The sequence below is a fragment of the Pan paniscus genome, chromosome 20 (genome assembly GCF_029289425.2).
Source record: "Pan paniscus chromosome 20, NHGRI_mPanPan1-v2.0_pri, whole genome shotgun sequence".
NCBI classification, from domain to species: Eukaryota; Metazoa; Chordata; class Mammalia; order Primates; family Hominidae; genus Pan; species Pan paniscus.
Genome location: NC_073269.2, coordinates 41,383,327 through 41,397,240, shown reverse-complemented (window position 1 = coordinate 41,397,240; position 13,914 = coordinate 41,383,327). Strand labels below are relative to the sequence as shown.

The window sequence follows — 13,914 nt, the reverse complement described above, 5'->3', positions numbered from 1 at the left end:
TGAGATCGCACCATTGCACTCCTGCCTGGGCACTGCAGTGAGATTCTGTCTCAAAAAAAAAAATAAATAAATAAAATAAAAAGAAGCCAGCTCAAAAGGTTACACACTGTAGGATTCTGTTTATGTGACATTCTTTTTTTTTTTTTCTCATTAAACTTTTTTAATGGGTCTCAAAATTCTGTGACAAATTTTTGGTCAAGTTGCTTCCATTAAAAAGCACTGATTTTAAACACTAATAAATTAAAACTGCCACATGCAAAAGAGAAAACCAAAGTGGTCCACAAAACATTCTCCTTTCCTTCTGAAAGTTTTACTATGCATTGTTATCATTAACCAATCTTTTACTACTAAACTTAAATGGCCAACTGAAACAAACAGTTCTAAGACCATTCTTCCACCACTGCTTAATACCAGGGTGGCAGGTATTAGGGATAATATTCATTTAGCCTTCTGAGCTTTCTGGGGATACTTGGTGACCTTGCCAGCTCCAGCTGCCTTCTTGTCTGCTGCTTTGATGACACCCACTGCAACTGTCTGTCTCATATCACAAGCAGCAAAGCAACCCAGAGGTGGATAGTCTGAGAAGCTCTCAACACACATGGGCTTACCAGGAACCATATCAATGATGGCAACATCACCAGATTTCAAGAATTTAGGGCCGTCTTCCAGCTTTTTACCAGAAGAGCGATCAATCTTTTCCTTCAGCTCAGCAAACTTGCATGCAATGTGAGCCATGTGGCAATCTAGTACAGGGGCATAGCCAGCACTGACTTGGCCTGGATGGTTCAGGATAGATCACCTGAGCAGTGAGTCCACCTGCTTCCATTGGTGGGTCATTTTTGCAGTTACCAGCATTGTTACTACAATGAATATCCTTGATAGACACATTCTTGACGTGGAAGCCCACATTGTCCCCAGAAAAAGCTTCACTCAAAGCTTCATGGTGTATTTCGACAGATTTTACTTCAGTTGTAGTGTTGACTGGAGCAAAGGTGATCACCACACCAGGTTTGAGAACAACAGTCTCCACTTGGCCATCAGGAACAGTACCAATACCACCAATTTTGTAGACATCCTGGAGAAGCAGGGCTTGTCAGTTGGACGAGTTGGTGGTAGGATGCAGTCCAGAGCCTCAAGCAGTGTGGTTCCACTGGCATTGCCATCCTTACGGGTGACTTTCCATCCCTTGAACCAAGACATGTTAGCACTTGGCTCCAGCATGTTGTCACTATTCCAACCAGAAATTGGCACAAATGCTACTGTGTCAGGGTTGTAGCCAGTTTTCTTAATGTAGTGCTGACTTCCTTAATGATTTCCTCATATCTCTTCTGGTTGTAGGGTGGCTCAATAAAATCCATTTTGTTAACACCAGTGATTAGTTATTTCACACCCAATGTGTAAGCCAGAAGGGCATGCTCTCAGGTCTGCCAATTCTTGGAGATACCAGCTTCAAATTCACCAACACCAGCAGCAACAACCAGGACAGCACAGTCAGCCTGAGATGTCCCTGTAAAGATGTTTGTGATGAAGTCTCTGTGTCCTGGGATATACCAGGACGAGTCACAGACAAAACTCCTCAGACACCAGATTAAAGAAGGAAGAAGTTTTTATTCGGCAGGGAGCGTCGGCAGACTCGTGTCTTAAGAGCCAAACTCCCCAAAAAAGAAATTCCTAGCCCTTTTAAGGGCTTACAACTCTAAGGGGTCCATGTGAAAGGGTCATAATAGATCAAGTAAGCATGAGGAACGTGACTGGGGGCTACATACATCAGCTAACAGAACAAAAAGTTTTACAGTGCTTTCTCATACAATGTCTGGAATTTACAGATAACACCAGTAGTTTTGGTCAGGGGTTAATATTATTATTATTATTTTAACCACCAGGGCCAGGTGGTGGCGCCAAAGTCGTCTAGCTATTTATCTTACTTCTGTTTCTTTCCAACTTTTTGCTTTCTCCCTTTTCTCCTGTCTTATAAACTAGGGAAAAGGGAAGGTTGGGTAGAAGCTGGGAAGGACAACAGGAGAAGTGGTGGTCTCATTCCTTAGGGGCATTAATGATAGTCATTCAGTACTTGCTGGTCTCAAATTTCCACAAGGAGGTATCAATGGTGATACCACATTCACGCTCAGCTTTCAGTTTATCCAAGACCCAGGCTTACTTGAAGGAGCCCTTTCCCATCTCAGCAGCCTTCTTCTCAAATTTCTTAATGCTTCTTTTGTTGATGCCACCACATTTGTAGATCAGATGGCCAGTAGAGGTGGACTTGCCCGAATCTATGTGTCCAATGACGACAATGTTGATATGAGTCTTCTCCTTTCCCATTTTGGCTTTTAGGGGTAGTTTCCATGACACCTGTGTTCTGTTGGCAAACCTGTTGCGAAAAGCTATGTGACATTCTTGAGAAGATAAAACCCTAATGATAGCAGATCTGTGTTTCGTAGTGGCTAGGGGTGAAGGGAAGATGTGACTATCGTTGCTCTTTATCTTGATTTTGTTGGTGGTTACGGGAATCTCTCTGTCTGTTTGATTCACAGAACTGTACACCTTTTCCTGAAAACATTCATTTTATTGTATGATCATTTTAAAAATTAAAAAAAGAATCAAATCTCTAAAAAAAGAAAGAATGGGCTGGGCATGGTGGCTCATGCCTGTAATCCCAGCAATTTGGGAGGCTGAGGCTGGCAGATTGCTTTAGCCCAGGAGTTCAAGACCAGCCTGGACAACATGGCGAAGCCCCATCTCTAGTAAAAATACAAAAGTTAGCCAGGCATAGTGGTGCATGCCTGTAATCACAGCTACTCAGGAGGCTGAAGCAGGAAAATCGCTTGAAACAGGAGGTGGAGGTTGCAGTGAGCTAAGATTGTGCCACTGCCCTCCAGCCTGGGTGACAGAGTGACTCTGTTTAAAAAAAAAAAAAAGGAATGAATGAATGAATTAATGAATGACATCTGGGTTTCTGATGTGGGCAGACCGTGGGTGGTATTGCCATTTATAGAGGTGGAGTAGGCTGGGTGGTGGGGCCAGATTAGGAAGACGAAGTAAGGAGTTAGGTTTGGTCTTGAAAGTCTAGAAGTTGAGATGTCTCTCTATACAGTTGGATACACAAGGGTCTGGTGCTGGAGATGTGGGAGTCATGAATGTTAACAGCCATTGTGATGGATCAGAATGCCTGCAGACAGGAGAGAGAAAACGAACAAAGGCAGGCAGGGTCCGAGCCTGAGGAACACCTGCCTTCAGTGCCAGTTGGGAGGGGGAGTTGGGAGGAGAAGGAAGGAGAGCCAGCATCAGTCCTCGGAGCTTCCCTCCCTGCCTTGCCTGTGGCCTCCAAGATCTTTTTGTGGATGAGGGTGACAGCTTTCAGAGAACAGCTGTAGGGGCAGGGAGGGACTGCAAAATAAGAACGAGGGATGAGGAAGAACGTCTTCCGACGTTCTTGTCAACTGCCTGTCTTGGGTTATGAGTAAAAGTATGAGCCGTGCTTACGTGCAGAATCACCCTTCCTCATGCTCCTTCCCCTTCCCTCCCGACCTCTGAGCCCTCCTCTGCCTCCACTGCTGCAGAGGTCACAGGCTGGAAACCTAGAAAGCAGTCCACAACCCTCAGGCCTGATTCACTTTCCCCACATAGATACTTAAACATTTTGAATTTGTTATCAGTTTTTTAAAAATGTAAGATTTCAAAAACAGCAATAACAATTGGATTTTCAGCTTGGAAAATTGGAAGGTATGACAGAGCTGCCCCCACAGCCCCACGTGGTGACAGGAGGTGAAATGAACCATTGCACTGTCCAGTTGCCGCCCTTTCCACCACGCCCTGCAGATCTCCAGCACCAAGATAAAAGCTGGTTGCCACGTATCATTTGTTTGCACATGGTTTCTACACTTTTATGTAACCTGGGTTATCATCCAGCAGTCACAGCCTCTGCAGAGCAGCCCAGCAAAAGCAGAGACTTGCTTGGCTGGAGGAAACTTAGCAAGATTGATATTAGGTACACAAACACTACAAGCCAGGAGGTGAGGTGACACCATTTTTTAAAAACAACATTATTGAGGCTTCATTGACACACCATAAAATGCACCCACTGGACGGAGAGAGTTCAATAAGTTTTGACTTCTTGTGTGACCCTCACCGCAATCAAGTGATCTAACATTTCCATCACCTGAAAATGTCCCTCTGATATCTTCCCAGTCAACACCCTCCTCTCTCCCATCCCCAGCCCCTGGCAACTACTGGTCTGCTTTTTGTCAGAGGCTACATTGTGAATCAAAAGGTTAGCTGGAAAAGCTGTAAGCAGAAGGGTTCACTGCAGAGTGAACAAACAGACCAGCAAGTGTGGGCCAGGGAAGAAGTCTGCAGGCCTGCAACGGCTGGGGATGCCTGGCAGTGCTCCTGCAAGTCATTGGATTGTTCACCAAAGGAGACACAAACAAGGAGTTATTTTTATGGAGGCTTTAAGAGAGCATTCTAGACTGTTTAAAAAAAAGATGAGAGTAATGCTCTAAGCATAGAGAACCACTGGAAATTATCAAGGCTAGGTGCACTGGCTCATCCCTGTCACGCCAGCACTTTGGGAGGCCAAGGTGGGAGGATCGCTTGAGCCCAGGAGTTCCAGACCAGTCTGGGCCACATAGCGAGACCCCATCTCTACAGTTGTTTTTTTTAATTAGCCAGGCATGGTGGCATGCACCTATAGTCCCAGCTACTCAGGAGGCTGAGGCGGGAGGATTGCTTGAGCCTGAGAAGTTGAGGCTGCAGTCAGCCATGATTGCGTAACTGCACTCCAGCCTGGGTGACAGAGCCAGACCCTGTCACAGAAAAAAAAAAAAAAGAAACAAAAAAAAAAAAAAAAAGGGGAGGGGAGGGAAAAGGGAATCATCTAATTGTGTGTGTTAATTTTAAGTAGTAAATTAGGCATCCAAGACCGCATATCCCCATCTTCATGTGGGCATTGTGTGTGTTCGAGTGACTCCACAGGCACAAGGACTGGGTAGCTGTCCTGTGCCCAAGAACACTGAACAGAGACAAGTACTTTTCCACAGGATAACATCGCTCATGGTCCACATCAAGAAAGAGAGGTCTTTCAGCCCTCTCTTGTTTCCATGGCATCCAAGAGCCCTTAGTAAGTATGAGAATTTTTTTTTTTTTGAAACAGTCTTGCTCTGTTGCCCAGGCTGGAAGGCAGTGGCATGATCTCGGCTCACTGCAACCTCCATCTCTTGGGTTCAAGCAATTCTCCTGCCTCAGCCTCCCGAGTAGCTGGGATTACAGGCGTGTGCCACCACACCCAGCTAATTTTTGTATTTTTAGTAGAGACAGGTTTTTGCCATGTTGGCCAGGCTGGTCTCGATCTCCTGACCTCAGGTGATCTGCTCAAGTATGAGAATTTTTATTAATAAAAGTGCAGGCTTGCAATTAAGATTGTCAGTCAGATGAACATTTTACCTTAAAAAGGTCCCATCTAGCACGTGTGTTTTTTTTGTCTTGGAAAGCAATGTTCGTGCAGCCCCAGCCAGTCAGCTCTCAAAAGCCTCCTTCTGAATGAGGAGAGTCCAGACATCTTGGTGCTAGAGCTAGTGTCTAGAAGTGTAAGACATCTCCTGAGTTCAGCTGTAACACATAAGGCAAATGCTAACATCACATAGCTCCTATAAGGCAAATAGGCAGAGTTTAGAAACTCCAGGAACCTAAAATATTTTAACGTGAGAGAAGATGTCAATGGGTAGGTTCTAGTAGGATATAAGCTGATCTACTGTGTTAAGCTGCAAGTTAGAGGGTATCTGGCCAATAGTGAGTCAACAAAAGGAACATTTACTACAGTGACTTTGGAGGTTGGTGATCCCACCTCAACAGGGTCAAGGATGCAGGCCCTTTACATCCTGCTGCTCTGCTGTCCTTAGCTTGTTTGCTTTCTTCCTCAAGTTTGTAACCTCATGGCCCCAGTATGGCTGCTGTAGCTCCAAGTATCACATCCTTCCATAGAAAGTTCCAGATTAGAAGTAGGAGAGCAGCTCCTTACGCATCTATTTTTTTAATGAGATAGAGAAAAATCTTTCCCAGAGGCCCCCAGCAGACTTATTTCTCTTTGTTGGCTGGAATTGGGTCACACTTCCATCTTAGGACCAGTCACCAGTAAAGGCGGTCAACAGCATCATGATTAGTGCCAATCACAATTTGACCCTTGAGACTGGGGGATCTGCAACAGGGGATGATTGATTGGGTTATCTCACTATACTCTTCTTTTAATTTTAATTTTAATTTTCTTTGAGAAAGTGTCTCACTTTATCACTCAGGCTGGAGTGCAGTGGCCTGATCATGGCTCACTGCAGCCTCAACCTCCCAAAGTTCAGGTGATCCTCCTACCTCAGCCCCCCAAGTAGCTGGGACTACAGGTATGCACCACCACACTCCTCTAATTTTTGTATTTTTAGTAGAGACAGGGTTTAGCCATGTTGCCCAGGCTGGTCTGGAACTCCTGGGCTCAAGCTATCCACCTGCCTCAGACTCCCAAAGTGCTGGCATTATGGGCATGAGCCACCATATCCAGCCACTATATTCTTCTAAATCCATTAAAAGCACCCTCTCCTCAAAAAATATTTCCGTATCCCATTTCCTCTTTCGCAATATTTTCTCTCCGCTAGCTCCACCCTGGCTCCCATGGGAGGTGAGCTCTGCCCTTCCCCACTTCTACCAGTGTTGATCAGCTTTTTTCTTCTTCTTCTTTTTTTTTTTTTTTTGAGATGGAGTTTTCTCTCTTGTTGCCCAGGCTGGAGAGCAGTGCTGCAATCTCAGCTCACTGTAACCTTGCAACCTCACAACCTCTGCTTACCAGGTTCAAGCGATTCTCCTGCCTCAGCCTCCTGAGTAGCTGGGATTACAGGCACATGCCACCACGCCTGGCTAATTTTTGTATTTTTAGTAGAGACGGGGTTTCACCATGCTGGTCAGGCTGGTCTTGAGCTTCTGACCTCAGGTGATCTGCCTGCCTCAGCCTCCCAAAGTGCTGGGATTACTGGTGTGAGCCACCGCACCCAGCCATGTTGATCAGCTTTCATTCCTTCTATCCCATCTTTTCTCTGGAATGTGATCCCAGCAACATTTTCCCAGAACACAGGCTGCTGCTTTGATATTTTGATTTGCCTCCATAAGAATGGCTTTTCAGAACTGGCCTCAAAGGAAAGTCAGAAGGCTTCCCACAGATGTTAATGAAGTTTTGGGAACCACAACCACCAGTATCTCTTGGGGACTTTTTACTGTTGTTTTCTAAACCAGAAGAGTCATGTCCTCAGAGAGGAAGGTCAAAAGTTGAGCACCTTCTCACACTATTCTCCCCCAATAAAAACCTCTGTCTCCCACTTGTAATTCCCAGAAACGGTGGTCTCACTTTTCTTCCAGGTGTCTTTGAGCTTTTATCGATGCTCAGCTTCATTTTTTTGGAAGAGTCCCGCAACTTATTTTGTAGACTCCCAGGCTTCTTGCTCTCCTTGTCTGGTCTTTGTTTCCCTTCTGATGTAGGGCAGATGAGCCCTAAATAGGGGTTTAGCCTGGGAAGGTTCTTGGCTTTGCCCAGAACCCAGAATTTATTTATTTAATTTTTAAATTTTTTTTTTTTTGAGATGGTGTGTCACTCTGTCACCCAGACTGGAGCGCAGTGGTGTAATTTTAGCTCACTACAACCTCCGCCTCCTGGGTTCAAGCAATTCTCCTGCCTCAGCCTCCTGAGTAGCTGGGATTACACGTGCGGGCCACTACGCCTGGCTAAATTTTGTATTTTTTAGTAGGGACTGGGTTTCACCAAGTTGCCCAGGCTGGTCTCGAACTCCTGATCACAAATGATCTGCCTGCCTCAGCCTCCCAAAGTGCTGGGATTACAGGTGTGAGCCACTGCACCCAGCTCACCCAGGAAAGAATGTAAAGGCTACCCAGTGGTAGAAGAAAGTGGCTTTATTAAAGTGATGGTGGTATAGTTCTGGCAGTGCAACAGCTCTGTGACTGCCCCTGCAGAGCAGGGCTACCCCATAGCAATGTGCTAAGAGTAGCCGCTTAGGGCAGTTTTGCATTCATATTTATATCTATTTTTAGTTACATGCAGATTAAGGGGCGGTTAATGCCCAAAGTTTTAGAAAAAGGGTGGTAATTACCAGCTGTTGCCATGACCATGGTAAACTGACAGGGGACACTGGTGGGCATGTCCTAGGCGAAGTCGCTTAAGCTCCGTCCTTGTTTCCCTGTTTTAGCTAGTCCTCAATTTGGTCCAGTGTCTGAGCCCCACCTCCAAAGTCAAGTCCAGCCTCCTACCTCCCTTCCACCTCCGCCGGCCCTGACCAGGTCTGTGTCTGCCCCCTCCCAGCTGAACCCAGTTGAAGCCGGCTGACGGATCCTGTTTTGCAGCACAGCTTCCCATGCCCCACCAGGCATATTCACAGCCTGAGAGGCCACTTACTGCACTCTCTAGTGGATACATGTTTAACTCATAAAAAGGCACTGGCATCCTGTCTCCCAGTGGGGAATTCCTGCTCTCCCTCCTGTCTGCCACTGCCACTGCTTTACTGAGTAGTCTGAGCTTACTGGGCTCAAGCCTGCATTGGTCTCACTGCCTTCCATGGGATGGATTGAACCATCTTTGTCAGTTTCTTAGGTGGCTTCCAAAGGTTTCTGGTCACGCTTGGTGATTTATACATTTCTTTCTTTTCTTTTCTTTTCCTTTCTTTCTCTCTTTCTTTCTCTCTCTTTCCCTTCCTTCCTTTCTTTCTTTTTTCTTTCCTCTCTTTCCTTTTTCTTTTTTTTCTTTCAGGGTCTTGCTCTGTTACCCAGGCTGGAGTGCAGTGGTACAATCACGGCTCACTGTAGCCTCAACCTCCTGGGCTCAAGCGATCTTCCCGCACTCTTGGTGATTTACTCTTTTCTTTTCTTCCTTTCCTTTCCTTTCTTTCCTCTTTCTTTCTTTCTTTCTTTCTTTCTTTCTTTCTTTCTTTCTTTCTTTCTTTCCTTTTCTTTCTTTCTCTCTTTCTTTCTTCCTTTCTTCTTTCCTTTTTTTTTTTTTTTCAGGGTCTTGCTCTGTTACCCAGGCTGGAGCGCAGTGGTACAACCACGGCTCACTGTAGCCTCGACCTCCTGGGTTCAAGCGATCTTCCTGCCTCAGCCTCATGAGCAGCTGGGACTATGGGCACGTGCCACTATGCCCGACTAACTTTTTTTTCTTAGATTACGGAGTCTTGCTTCAAGCAATCCTCCCACTTCAGCCTCTCAAGGCACTGAGATTACAGGCGTGAGTCATCGCACCCAACCAACACTGGGTGATTTAAAATTTCTTGTTTCCTCTCACTCCCCTGTAAGCTGAGACTTGACCTATGGCCTCAGGAAGCTGTAGCCGAGATGGGTTGAATCTTCCCTTCCTCTTGTCCTTCTGGGTTGACCTGCCCTTGGTTTCGGTGAAGGAGGATCTCTCCTTCTAAAAAAGTTTCTCTTGTAAACCTTTAAAAACTTGTTTTGCTAATTAACAAAAGGATATTGCTAAGAAACCTTGTTCTCAAAAGTCAAAGATAGTCGGAAACTTAGCTGCATGAGATCATGAGTAAGAAAGGAACATATACTTCTGCTTAGAGGATCAGAGTCTCTGACACAGAGATGCAACCTTGATTTTCAACCCACCAGAGCTTCAGATAAGGAGTTTTCCAATACAGAGTTCTACCTTTATCTTTGCTTGGTATTTCCCAGAGAAACAGGACCTTGAGTAGTCTTCCTGGCCTCCATCTAACACTGGCCTCTTTCCACACATCCCTGCTTTGTGTTGAGCCCATCACACACCTCTTCATCTAAATTCACGCTACCCTTAGCTCAAATTCGATGATAACTGGGTCTCTTCTCTTGTACGAGACCTCACACTTCTTCCGGAGTGTGATCTCCATTCCTGCAGCAAGGTCCTCAGCCTAATTTGTTGGGCTACAGTTCTGTGAGACAGGCTCTATCAGTATATTAGATGGGACCATTTCTGCAGCTCAGACATTCTCAGCAGCAGCAATGTTGATTCCAAATAGGTGAAAACTAGTTCTTGGGGAACAACAACAACAAAAAATCTCACAATGGTTTGTGGCTTTCTTTTCCTTCTTTTCTTTCTTTCTTTCCTTCCTTCTTTCTTTCTCTCTCTCTCTTTCTTTCCTTATTTCTCTCTTTCTTTCTTTCTCTCTTTCCTTCCTTCTTTCTTTTCTTTTCTTTCTTTCCTTCCTTCCTTCCTTCCTTCCTTCCTTCCTTCTGTTTTTTGAGACAGAGTCTCACTCAGTCACCCAGGCTGGAGTGCAGTGGTGTAATCTCGGCTCACTGCAACCTCTGCCTCCTGGCCTCAAGCGATTGTCCTGCCTCAGCCTCCCAAGAAGCTGGGTTTACAGGTGCATGCTGCCATATGCGGCTAATATTTGTACTTTTAGTAGAGACAAAGTTTCACCATGTTGGCCAGGCTGGTCTCAAACTCCTGACCTCAAGTGATTCTCTTGCCTCGACATCCCAAAGTGCTGGGATTATAGGCATGAGCCACTGCGCCCAGCCAGTTTCTGTCTTTCTAAAGGGCCACAACACATAAACTGACAGTGTGTTGGTTGCACTGAAATTGCATAAGCAGGCAGAGGAATGTGCTGTGTAGGAAAGATGTATATCCAAAGAGGCTTCTGAAGGGGACAAGGATGTAAAAAGTTGAAGAGATCCTGCATTAGCTAAGATCGAGGAGCATCGGGTGCCCACTGTGAGTCACCTGCCCAATCATTGACTCCAAGTATCGTAATTTATACTTTTCAAGAAGTCTTCTTTACTGGGGAGAGGATGCACTCACACAGATACTCACTGTGCTTTGCATTTAGTTCTGTTCCTTATCACAGCCTGTTTGCATTTGTCCTGCTCAGACAGCCTCATCTGACTGGGCCAGGTGACCACAGGTGACACACAGATGGAGAACAGCAAAGTGGCTTAGGGGCACGGGTGTCAGAGTCAACTGACGGCAGCTTCTGGTCCCACTTCAATCGCCCACCAGCTATGGGATCTCGGGTAGGAGATGTCACCTCTCTGGGCCACTCCCTCATCTGAAACTGGGGATAATGCTGGTACCTCTCACAGGGCTATTGAGAGATAGAAGGAGATGATGTGTCAGGCCAAGTCCTTTAGACAGGGCAGCTGTTATTTTCATCCCTGCAAGCCAGATCCTCTCCCAGCATCCAGGCATCCTGGTGTTTGGCCCTTTTCCTCCAGAGTCTGGTGTTTTCTCCTTCCATCCACCAGTCCCACCCAGCCCAAGCACACCACCAGAACAAAACAGGAGAAGAACGAAACACTGTTCTCTTTTGCTTGCTTCCACATTTATTTGGGTAATTTTTCTTCTGTCATTGTTCATAAATGTCTCTGATGATCCACATTTATTGAGCAATGGGAACTTTCTGGAAAAGGCACTGTGGGAGCAGAATGCGGCCTCATCCCTGGAGCCCTGTTTCCCCCGCTCCTGACTCGCTGGCTGGGAGCAGCTCTGAGAATGGGGTTCTCCCCTCTCCTGCCCCTGCCACTCACTGGGCAGCCCCCTCAGACCCTGGGCACTGCTCTTAGCTCCTCTGCCTCCCTCAAGAAAACACAGGAGCTGCCTGATGCTGTGAGGACCTCATTGTTCTCCAGAGCAGCCTCTCACCCTGACCCCTTCCCAGAGCCCAATCCATAGTGTGTGGGTGGATGGGGATGGAGGTGAGATCGAGAGCTGGGCTTTAGCGTGCATACCCTTAGGGAGGCTAGATGTCTACTCTGCCCCCAAGCCCCATCGGGCCCCAGCTCACCACTCCAAGTCCCTCCTGGCGTGAGCGAGGAAGCGCCCTGAGGATGACACGCCAGCTACACCCTCCTCCCCCGGAGGACCTAGCTTTCAGCACAGGCCACCTGGCCACCAGTTCCACAGCCCTGTGAGTGTTCACTGGTCTTTCTTTCAGCTGGTCGGTCCGCTCTCTGCTCCTCCCCTCCCTTCTGCTCCTTCAGCTCCACGCTACCCTCCTGCTGCCACTGGCCCCAGAGCCCACACAGCCTCCTCAGCAGCTCATGAAAGTCGGCTTGGAACCCGGAGGAGGAGAAGTAGTAGACAAAGGGGTCGACACAGGAGTTCAGGGTGCTGAGAAGCGTCACGTAGATCCTCCACGCCGGGCTTTCACCGCAGATATAGCCCACGACATGGGACACGTTATAGGGCCCAAAGCAGACAAGGAAGTTGAGCAGCGTGGCCGCCACCAGCCCCGCCACCCTCCTCTGCCGGCGGTGGCTGCCCCCTCTGCCAAGGATCCACACCAGGCGGCTGTAGCAGTAGCTGGTGATGATCAGCGGGACCACAAAGAGGACCACAGCCATCTCCAGCCGCACGGGCAGGAGGATGGCTAGCTGGTCCTTCCGGAACTCCAGGTAGCAGGTCCCATTGGTGCCCTGGCTGTGGGAGATGTCCCCTGAGAATTCTATGACGTAGACCACGCTGCAGTGAGCAGAGGCCAACAGCCAGCAGGCCACACTCACCAGACCTGCCTGCCCCAGCCTCGGCCGGGTCTTGTACCACAGTGGGTGGGCCACACTCAGGAAGCGTTCAATGCTCACAGCTGCCAGGAAGAGGGCGATGAGATAGATGGTGGTGAAGAAGATGAATCCAGAGAGTGGGCAGAGGATGAAGGGCAGGGGCCAGCGCATGCCATTGGCTGCCTCCACCATGCGGAAAGGCAGGAACAGCAGCAGGAGCAGGTCCGAGGCGGTCAGGTTGAGCAGGAGCACGTCCACGGCCACCGGGCGGCGCCGCAGCTTGCCCACGAAGACCACCAGGGCCAGCAGGTTGAGGGGGAGCCCCACCAGGAAAGTGAGAAGGTACACCGAGAAGACGAACCAGTGATTGCCGGAGAAGTAGGACTGGTCGGGGCATGTATTCATGGTGGTGGCCACTGGTGAGAGAGAGTAACATGGAGTTGGTAGTGGGGGCCCTAACGGCCTCTGGCCAGCAGCATCTCCCCTAAAAGGGCACGAGGTCACTACGCCCACCCCTCTTGTCTCTGGGTGCCTTCCAGGCGGGGTCAGCCTGCCTGTCTTCCTGAGCATGCCCTGTCCCCTCTCCCTTACCCAGCAGAGAAGCACCAAGGTGCTCCTCCACCCAGCCCCTCGGGCCCAGGCTCACCTGCTTCTTTGAGATCCCAAATGGTCTGCCACACAGCACCTTGCTGTCTCTCCAGACCTAGTGCAGTTGGCTATTCATCCGGCAGAACTGATAAAGACCTGGCCGTGCCCATGACATCACTCACTGTTGAACAGTGGCACAAAGATGCCTTGAGCTCCGTTGCCAGGGCTGGTCAGTATGCAAAAAGGGGAACAAATTCCACAACTGCGTGCCTCCCTCCTTGCGCAGCCTCAGCTGGGATGCTCCAAAGAGGCACCAGCTGACGTCTTCTTCCCCTCCCCTCTCTTCCACTTGAATTTTGTCTGATTCTCTAGAATGGCACTTATCCAGTTTGCCTTTTAAGGGCACAAAGCATGAGCCAGTGACAGAGACTGGACTCCGTGAGGTCTGTTCCTTCCTGACTTTGTGATGTGGGGGAAGTGATGTGTCTCTTCTTCCTCCCCTACAGAACAGGGATTGTCATAGTACCTGTACTATATTTCAAAGCATGAACACATGCAGATTAAAACATATATACAGGTAGATTAAAATGTTAATAATATAGGTCAATTGCTTTTTGAAAATATTTATTTTAGATTCGGGAGCACATGTGCAGGTTTGTTACATGGGTATATTGCATAATACTGAGGTTTGGGCTTCTATTGAACCCATTACCAAAATTGTGAACATAGTACCCAATAGGCAGTTTTCCCACCCTTGTCCTCCGCCCTCCCTCCCCCACTTTGGAGTCCCCATTGTCTATGGTTTCCATC

General features: G+C 47.8%; 1 protein-coding gene and 1 pseudogene across 1 annotated transcript; both read right to left on the bottom strand.

Annotated features, from left to right (window-relative positions):
• Positions 1–419: 419 nt before the first annotated feature.
• On the bottom strand, positions 420–2,337 carry LOC100978019 (putative elongation factor 1-alpha-like 3; annotated as a pseudogene).
• A 9,000-nt stretch (positions 2,338–11,337) lies between these two features.
• LOC117977026 (free fatty acid receptor 3-like) lies at positions 11,338–13,103 on the bottom strand. The gene has a single exon (XM_034945749.3). It carries the CDS (start codon positions 13,084–13,086, stop codon positions 11,881–11,883), a length of 1,206 nt encoding a protein of 401 aa, XP_034801640.3. The 5' UTR covers positions 13,087–13,103; the 3' UTR covers positions 11,338–11,880.
• Between the last annotated feature and the right edge of the window lie 811 nt (positions 13,104–13,914).

Bases quoted from the DNA above. Each gene is read 5' to 3' on its own strand.
- LOC117977026 (XM_034945749.3), bottom strand. From the start codon at position 13,086: ATGCTCAGGAAGACAGGCAGGCTGACCCCGCCTGGAAGGCACCCAGAG.